Raw genomic sequence first — 9,939 nt, 5'->3', positions numbered from 1 at the left:
GTCTGCGGACGGGTCAGTCGTCTCTCAGCGTTCGTAAAGAATAAATCGATATCCACGACAAGTTCTCCTCTAATTACTTTCCTAACAATCTCAAGATTTCGACGTCGCCAGTGCCGGATCACGCGTATTTCTCAACATTAAATTGGTCCTTCGAGCCGGAGCCGCGGATCGCGGGCGTAGTTTCGCGCTCTCTTTTAACCGAAATTCTCGAGATTTACGTAACTCTCGGAAAGTGAGTCGTCGCGTTTATCGATTCTCTATCTCTCACAGCTACTCGCATCTTTCTATACCGCGCGTGACAATAGTGTTGAATATCTCTCACCACGATCAAAGGTGACACATCAATCTCGTTCACAGTGCAACTGTGAATGTGTGCATTGACTCTCGAACTTCTCATCATCTATAATCGGCAGGATGACTCTCGAAGCCCTTCTCGATCGCCAGAATGAACTTTTCGGCCTCATCGCTCGCGCTTGCGAGAACCTACAAAAGCTCGGTCCTTCGAGGACCACCCGTGGTGCGGTGCAAAGTCGCTTAACAATTTTAAAGGCAAATTGGGAAAAATTCCAGGCTCAACACGAAAATCTATACAAGCTAAAATCGTCAGAATTAAAGAAGCTGGACTACGTTGTCGATAGGATCTACGAGCAATGCGAAGAGAAATTTGCCGAAGCGCAAGGCACTATGCTCACTATCCTCGACAGTTTTGAACCACCTCAACAGAACACGTCAGCCGAAACTTTTATGAACTCATCGTCCGCATCTCATTCTCGACGTTTGCCTCGCATCGATTTGCCGAAATTCAACGGCGAATATTCGCAGTGGAGTCATTTCAGAGATCTCTTTGCCTCTATGATCAACGCGAATACCGATCTCTCTGCTGTCGAAAAGCTTCATTATTTAAAGATGAGCCTATCGAATGAACCGGCTACTCTCTTGAAAGGCGTTGAGATATCAAGTGAAGGATTCAATCGCGCATGGGATACTCTCATTGACCGTTACGACAACAAGCGTATCCTGATAGAGGCTCAGCTCTCCGCTCTGTTTTCGATTCGCAAGGCGAAATCCGAATGTGCATCGGAAGTGAAACGCCTTCTCTGCGAATTGAAGGAAGCAATCGGAGCCCTCGCTACATTGGGCTGCCCAGTTCATCACTGGGACATCATTTTCACCTTTATGACAGTGCGCAAACTAGATGTCGAATCTGTTAAGGAGTGGGAAAAATCACTCGGAGCCACATCGCAACCACCATCGTTCGCCGACTTCGAGAAATTTCTTCTCGGTCGTATTCTCACTCTCAAAGCCTTTGAACGAACAACGAATTCTCGGAAACAAAACGCAAGTGCACCTCGATCTCCAGCTCACGCTCGGGCATATACCGCTACTGTGACTGATCAAAAGTGTGCGTTGTGTTCATCGGGACATTACATTGCCTCGTGTCCAAAGTATCTCGAAAAGACACCCATGCAGCGAAAGGAAGTAATAATTTCGAAAAATCTCTGCTTTAATTGTCTCGGGCCTCATCAGATAAAATCATGCCGCTCAACAAAACGCTGTCGTCTCTGCCACAAGCAACATCACTCCACGTTACATTATCAAGCCGGTAACGCAGCGATCGATGCATCAGCTGCACACTCAGACTCGTCGACGCCTGTCGTCAAGACAATCACATCGTCTCCGCCGGCAATTCATACTGCAGGTATTCCGCCACACGAATCTGTTGCTCCTCTACGGAATACCGAGCAAATCTCAAACTCCGTGACATCAAGTCACGTCGCTCAATCGCGGATAATCCGTCGCACTCCGGTTCTATTAGCCACAGCTCTCGTAAACGTAGTGTCATCAACCGGAGATATCTATCAAGTGCGCGCTCTTATCAATCAAGGATCGGAAGTCTCGTTTGTCTCGGAATCGGTCGCCCAATTATTAAAACTCTCGCGTCAAGCGGCGGCTATTCCGATTCTCGGCATCGGAGCTCATCGCTCAAGCATATCAAACGGACTCGTCTGTCTCAAAGTGATATCTCAAGTGCATAAAGACAGTTCTCTCGAAGTCGATGCTCTCGTACTGCCGAAATTAACGTCCTATCTGCCTCCCGTGCGTGTCGAATATATTCAGTGGCCGCACATACAAGGTCTCGAGCTCGCGGATCCAAACTTCGCCACGCCCGACAAAATCGATCTCATACTAAGTGTAACGGTGCACGCTCAAATACTCAAAGACGGTATTCGTCCAGGAAATATCGGCGAACCCATCGCTCAAGAAACGACTCTCGGATGGGTGCTATCAGGGCCCCTCTCAAATGATAATTCGAAGACCAACGCCATGGAAAACAACTCAGTCATCGGTATTCAGTGCTCTCTCGACTCTGAGCTCCTGGAGCTCCTTCAACGCTTCTGGACACAAGAGGAAATCGCGCCTGCCTCTCAAATCTCAATGTCTCCAGAAGAATCTCAGTGCGAAGAACATTTCAAAATGACTCATTCTCGCGACGTCAACGGACGATTTGTTGTACGCTTGCCTCTCAAGAAGAGTGTTAGTGAATTTGGTGACTCTCGCTCTATCGCACTCAAGGCGTTGTATCGCATGGAAAACCGATTCGAATCGAATCCATCGCTCAAAATCCAGTATATCGACTTTTTACGTGAGTATCGTTCTCTCGATCACATGCGTCCCGTCGCATCAAACCGCGCTCAATCTTGCGAGTTTTTTCTACCGCATCACGATGTTACGCGTGAAACTAGCACGACAACAAAACTGCGCGTCGTGTTTAACGGATCGCAAAAAACAAATCTCGGCTTGTCGTTAAATGAGTGTCTCCTTGTTGGGCCGAAACTACAAACGGATCTCGCGGACATCCTCATCCGTTGGCGACGGCATCGATGCGTGTTCGCGGCCGATATCGAGAAAATGTATCGGCAGATTCGCGTGCACGAGGATGATTGGCCGTTACAGAAAATTCTTTGGCGGGACTCTCTCGACGAAAGGCCTCAAGAATATGCATTGTGTACCGTAACGTACGGCCTCGCGTGTGCTCCATATCTCGCGCTACGCTGTTTATGGCAACTCGCTCTCAATTACGATTCGACTCGCCCTCACGCTTCCGAAACTCTTCGTCGCGACACATACGTCGATGATATTCTCTCCGGCGACGAAAGCATCTCTCAGGCGAAAGAAAAAATCTCGCAACTAAGAACCACTCTCACGGCGGGCGGCTTTACGCTCCGAAAATGGATCGCTAACGACTCAAATCTGCTCGACGATATCCCTGCCTGCGATCGCGAAACATCTCCTACGCTCTCGGTCAACGACAGTGCGATACATCATACTCTCGGTGTGCGTTGGGAACGCCAATCAGACAGTTTCGTGTTTTCTCCGCCGTCGCTCACGATCTCGAAAAATCGCGTTACAAAACGCTCAGTGCTATCGCTTATCGCACGCATGTTTGATCCACTCGGATGGATTACGCCTATCACAGTTACCGCAAAGCTGTTCATGCAAGAACTGTGGGCCATACGTCTCGACTGGGACGACGAACTCCCGGAAGATTTAAAGTCACGATGGACAAGCTACGTCGCTCAACTCACATGCATCTCTCGTCTCGCTATCTCGCGTTGGTTTGGAACAAGTGCTTCGAATCTCGCCGTGGAAGTGCACGGTTTCGCGGACGCATCTCAAAGTGCACTCGCCGCGGTCGTTTATCTCCGCGTTCTCAGTGACATCGACGACGCTCAAATAAAACTCATTTGCTCAAAGACTAAAGTTGCCCCTCTCAAACGAATGACTATACCGCGTCTCGAACTCTCAGCCGCAGTGCTGCTCGTGCGTCAAGTTCTCAAAATTCGCGAAGTGCTTGAACTACAAACCGCGCCAACCCATCTCTGGACCGATTCGACGGTCGCTCTTACGTGGATCAAAAGTCATCCATCCCGGTGGAAAGACTTCGTACGGAATCGTGTCTCCTTTATTCAAGAGCTCTCAAACTCTAGATGGCATCACGTCTCCGGGAAGGAGAATCCCGCTGATCTAGCATCACGAGGCGTGACTCCTCAACGTCTTCAACAAAACGAACTCTGGTGGATCGGTCCTCATTGGTTACATACGCATTCGACATCTTGGCCGTCTTCAATTCCGATTCTCGAGTCTACGGACAACCTCGAAGAACGGCCTCCGCAGTGTACAACTGCATTGGAAAATCATGAACATAAACTTTTGATGCTCGATCGATACTCATCGCTGACGACCCTCATCAGAACTACCGCCTGGGTCAAGCGTGCTCTTCAACTCTTTCGGAAATCTGTCGCATCACGCTCATCTCACGAGCCTCTCACCGTCGAAGAGTTAGAATCAGCGCTAATGCTGTGGGTTAAACTCACGCAGCAAATTTACTTCTCATCCGAAATCAAAACCTTGAAGAGTCAACGATCACTCTCAACCTCGAGCTCTCTCTATCGTCTAACGCCATTCCTCGACAGCGAAGGACTTTTGCGTTTACGCGGACGTTTATTCCGGTCACAACTAGATCCAGAAGAAAAACATCCTCTGATCTTACCTCGAAAATGTCGCTTATCCATTCTCGTGATGGATTATCATCATCGAAAGACTCTCCACGGCGGACCGCAGTTAACGTTATCATCGATTCGTCAAAGGTTTTGGATTATCGGCGGTCGCGTTCCTATCAGAGCATTCATCCACAAGTGCGTGATTTGTGCTCGTCATCGTGCTACTACTGGTCAACAAGCTGTAGGACAGCTTCCAGCATCACGAGTCGTTCCGCGCCGACCGTTCTTCAACTCTGGAGTCGATTATGCCGGGCCACTGACTCTCAAAACTTTTCGCGGACGAGGCTGCAGAACGTACAAGGGATATTTCATCATTTTCGTTTGTTTCAGTACGTCTGCGATACATCTGGAAGTCGCGACTGACTATTCTACGGACGGCTTTCTGGCGGCGTTCAGGCGATTTACCGGACGGCGAGGCATATGCTCTACTCTGACTAGTGATTGTGGCACGAATTTGATCGGTGCCGACGCAGAACTCAAACGGATGTTCACGGCATCTTCTCGCAAGTGGGCTCACATCGCTAACATTCTCGCAAATGACGGAGTGAAGTGGAGTTTTAATCCACCCTCCGCCCCCCATTTTGGAGGAAAATGGGAAGCTGGGGTGAAATCCGTCAAATTTCACTTGCGGCGAGTTCTCGGCGACGCTCGCCTTACCTATGAAGAACTGACAACGCTCTTAGTGCAAATCGAGGCGATTCTGAACTCTCGCCCGCTCACTGCACTCTCAGATGATCCGTCGGACCCTACCGCTCTCACGCCTGGGCACTTTCTCGTCGGGTCCACTCTCGCTACCGTGCCGGAACCTTCGCTTCAAGAGGTACCTCAAAACCGGTTGTAACGACCTATTAATGGTCGTTACTAAGTGCGCCGGGCCGAACACCTGCCCGACGCTCCTGGCCGACCATCCGCCGGGCGCGTGATCCATCCCCTCCGGCGGGATGCCCAACACGTGACAGTAAGCACGTGGGGGGGACCCGCACCGGTATATAAGCCGGCTCGTCCGAAGAGCCGGCACCAGTCCTGTCCTGAATCCTGATCCTGACACCAAGCCTCTGGGTGTACTCGAGGCTTCCAAGACCAAGATTCCTGACAGTCGACGAAGACGGGTGTACCCTCTTCGCTGCCTGGGAGTTCCCGGCGTTCGACTTCCTTCTCTCCAACCGACGGAGGTGGGTTTAACCCCTTCGCTGCCTGGGAGTACCCGGCGTTCGGTTCCTTTCCCTCCAACCGACGGAGGTGGGTTTAACCCCTTCGCTGCCTGGGAGTACCCGGCGTTCGGTTCCTTTCTCTACGACCGACGAAGGTGGGTTTAACCCCTTCGTTGCCTGGGAGTGCCCGGCATTCGGTCTCCTGTGTCCGGCCGACGGAGGTGGGTTTGACCCCTTCGCTGCCTGGGGGTACCCGGCATTCGGCTCCTTCTCTCCGGTCGGCAGAGGCGGGCGTGCCCCCTCTGACGCCAGGGTGTACCCGGCATCCGACTCTCCCGCAGCGCGCCGTGCCGCCGCCCGCGGCCCCGCAAACGCGAGATCGTTCGTCCGTCCGCGCATTTATATATAAGTTTGTGTGACTGTCCGCTAGACTAAGTGTATATATCAAGTGTAAGTAATCATTGAATAAACCTTTTGTGACTTTGAAACCGTGTACGCAAGTTTGGCCTTCCGATTCCGAATCCTGGTTCCGGCGAGCCGTCCGAGGCTAACCGAAATCCGCACCGTTACATGGCGCCCGAACAGGGACACTGACGCACGGTAGGCCCAGCTCGCGTATCACCGAATGAGCAGTGCGTGGGTGCATTCGCTCACCAAAGACCAGATCCTCCAGGAGCTGGAGCAACGCCACCTTGACTCGACCGCCCCGCTGGACACGCTGAGGAAACGCCTGCGAAGACACATGAGTAAGTATCCAGAAAGCATGCCGGGGACTAGCACACAGCAGAAGCCCGTCAACTTGATCCCACCGACCATCATCATACCAGGGGTCGACCAGATGTCCGACGAGGATGATAGTGGTAGCGAGAACACGGTAAGCCGTCGACCGTCTCGACCCCACCAAGATCTGCCGGCACTCGACCGAATGAAAACAATGAACCAGATTCGAAAGTGGGGTCACTTCTTCGATGGCAAAGATCCCCTTGCCTTTCTGGAGCGAACGGAGGAACTCCGAGCCAGCTACGGCCTCGACCCCGTCCAGCTAATCACCGGACTTCCGGAACTACTACGGGGCGACGCCCTACTCTGGTATCGGAACCATAACGAGGAATGGGATACCTGGGAACAATTTACTCAGGCGTTCCGTACCCATTTTCTACCGCCCGGATATCAGCGGCGGATGAGACGTGAGATACAAGGTCGACATCAACGACCCGGGGAAACGTTCCAGGCCTATTCAACGGCCGTATTGACCATGATGCGACGAGCCGGCGGATACACAACCCGAGACAAGGTCGAACAAATCTACGAGAATATGGACCCTGAGTACCAACTATACGTCCCGCTGACCGATCAGACCAGCCTCGGTGACCTGAGCACGAAGGCCGTCCAGTACGAGGCTATCATTCAGAGGCGAAGAGAGCGCAAGGCGGAGAGCCCCGCTCAGCCCAGGGCCACTATAGCCGCCGCCACATATAACCGAGAGGAGTGCTGCTGGCGCTGCAAACAACGGGGACACACTCGCCTAGAGTGCAAACGCCCCCCCAGAAAATTCTGCTCCCGATGCGGCAAGGACGGGGTACTTACCCGGGATTGTCATCCACCGTCGGGAAACGCCGCCCGGACCGGGAACGTAGCGGCCGTAGGCCGGTCCAGCACGGAATAGAGTACGACCCCAGGCCGCACCTACGCGTACAGATACGTCAAACAGAGGTCCGAGCCCTATTGGACTCCGGATCCGAAATGTCCTTCATGGACAAAGAAACCGCTCGACAACACCAGATACCGATTCAATCCCTCGGCACAGGCGGGAACACGGTGCGGCTGGCCGACGAGACCACCACAAACATCATCGGCACTGTCCGCCTAAGATTCCGAATCCAAGGGCGGCCCTGTCGCCACAGATTCGCGGTGCTGCCTAGACTCAGCAGCCCGATTCTGATAGGCATCGACCTGTGGGCTAAGCTGGGGATCGGCCTGACAACAACTAACACACGCCGGGCCACACAACGAACCACCGTTAACGCCAACATCACCGCCTTGAGCACCGGAGCGACCGATGAGCACACCCGACTGCAAGCCTTCCTAGCCACCGAGTTGCCCCTCTTCGATACCATCCGGGGCCCCACCGATCGGGCCGAACATCACATCCGCCTGAAACCCGGCCCGCCAATCAAACAACGATACCGACCACGGAACCCGGCCATGCAACGAGTGATCGACCAGGAAGTCGAGGAAATGCTGAAAGAGGGGGTCATCGAACCCTCCGCAAGCGGATGGAGCTCGCCGGTAGTCATTGTCCGAAAGAAGGACGGAACTCACCGCTTCTGCATCGACTACCGGAAGCTCAACGCGGCATCCGAAAAAGACGCCTACCCGCTACCTCACATCACCGCCACACTCGATAAATTACGAGGGGCCCAATACTTGTCTACCCTCGATCTGAAAAGCGGGTATTGGCAGATTCCGCTAACCAAGGCAAGTCGGCCAGCTACAGCCTTCACCGTACCCGGCAAAGGGCTGTACCAGTTTACGGTCATGCCATTCGGCCTCCACTCCGCTCCGGCCACGTTCCAACGGCTCCTCGATACAGTCCTGGGCCCGGATTTGGAGCCCCACGTGTTGGTCTATTTAGACGACATCGTGATCGCCAGCCGTACGTTTGAAGATCACCTCCAACATCTGCGCGAGGTTTTCCGACGCTTGAGGGGTGCCAGACTACGCCTAAATATCGAAAAATGTCACTTCAGCCGAAGCAGCCTCAAGTACCTGGGACACGTTATCGACCGACGGGGCATCCAGACCGACCCGGGCAAGGTCAGCGCCATCACGGGGTGGCCCGTCCCCACCACGCTCCGTCGAGTCCGCCAGTTCTTGGGAATGGCCTCGTGGTACCGCAGGTTCATCCCCGAATTCTCCACCGTGGCCGCACCCCTCACGAACCTCACGAAGAAAAACGCGCGATGGGCCTGGGGAGAACTAGAAGAACAAGCCTTCCGACGGCTCAAGGAGGCTCTAACAACCGCGCCAGTGCTCGCCTGCCCGGACTTTAGTCACCCCTTCCTCTTACAAACGGACGCCAGCTCACACGGACTAGGGGCCGTCCTCACGCAGGAATTTGAGGAAGGAGAGCGCGTCATCGCTTACGCCAGCCGAACACTTAATCCCGCCGAACGCAATTACAGTGCCACCGAATTAGAGTGTCTAGCCGTAGTGTGGGGAATCCGGAGAATGCGAGACTACCTGGAGGGGTATCGGTTCACCGTAATCACGGACCACCAGGCGTTAAAGTGGCTACAGCAGCTCGAGGCTCCCACCGGTCGACTAGGCCGCTGGGTATTCGAGCTGCAACAATTCGACTTCGAGATCAAGTACCGTCGGGGGACACAGAACCAAGTAGCCGATGCGCTCTCGCGAGAACCACAGCTCAGCGCCATCATCAACCAACCAACATGTCCCTGGTACAACCGGATACGAGCCCAGGTAGAAGCGGAACCGGAGACCAGTCCAGACTACGAGATTCGCGATGGGCAGCTATATCGCCACGTACTGCACGACCTGGACTTCCGGCACACACCTCCGGGGGAACAATGGAAGAGATGCGTGCCACGCGACCAACGATCCGAAGTCTTGCGGCGGCTACACGACGAGCCCACAGCGGGACACTTAGGGGTGGCCAAGACCATCGCCCGGGCCGCCCAGTTGTACTATTGGCCCGGTATGTTCCGGGAAATCGCGCGATACGTGCGCCGATGCCCAAACTGCCAGGCGTATAAAGTGTCGCAACGACGACCGGCCGGTCTCCTTCACGCCACCCCCGTCACGGCACCAGGACAGCAGGTCTCCGTAGATCTGGTGGGACCCTTGCCGAGATCCCGACGAGGACACACCTGGCTCCTTACGGCCCAGGACCGATTCAGCAAATGGCTGGAGCTTATTCCTCTCCGGAAGGCAACGGCGCGACAGTTGGCCGAAGGAATCACCACGCGGGTCATCTATCGTCACGGCTGCCCCGCACAGATACACTCAGACAACGGAACGCAATTCACGTCCAGGGAATTCAAACAACTATTGGCAGAGTTCGGGATAGAGCATCGCACCTCCCCGGTATACGCACCCCATTGCAACCCGGTGGAACGAGCCAATAGAACCATAAAGACCATGCTCGCCCAGTACGCCGGAGAACACCACCAGGACTGGGATGGCCACCTGGACGCACTACAGTT

At 53.9% G+C, this 9,939-nt stretch overlaps 1 protein-coding gene across 1 annotated transcript; it reads left to right on the top strand.

The window, feature by feature from the left end:
• The first annotated feature begins 414 nt into the window (after window positions 1-414).
• LOC114930924 (uncharacterized) lies at window positions 415-5,403 on the top strand. Its single transcript, XM_029302780.2, has one exon. It carries the CDS (start codon window positions 415-417, stop codon window positions 5,401-5,403), a length of 4,989 nt encoding a protein of 1,662 aa, XP_029158613.2.
• Window positions 5,404-9,939: the final 4,536 nt, after the last annotated feature.

The sequence above is a fragment of the Nylanderia fulva genome, unplaced genomic scaffold (genome assembly GCF_048542155.1).
Source record: "Nylanderia fulva isolate GAGA-0341 unplaced genomic scaffold, ASM4854215v1 Scaffold188, whole genome shotgun sequence".
NCBI classification, from domain to species: domain Eukaryota; kingdom Metazoa; phylum Arthropoda; class Insecta; order Hymenoptera; family Formicidae; genus Nylanderia; species Nylanderia fulva.
This window is presented reverse-complemented; position numbering and strand designations above follow the sequence as displayed.

Coding starts and splice junctions, on each gene's coding strand:
- LOC114930924 (XM_029302780.2), top strand. CDS start 415: ATGACTCTCGAAGCCCTTCTCGATCGCCAGAATGAACTTTTCGGCCTC.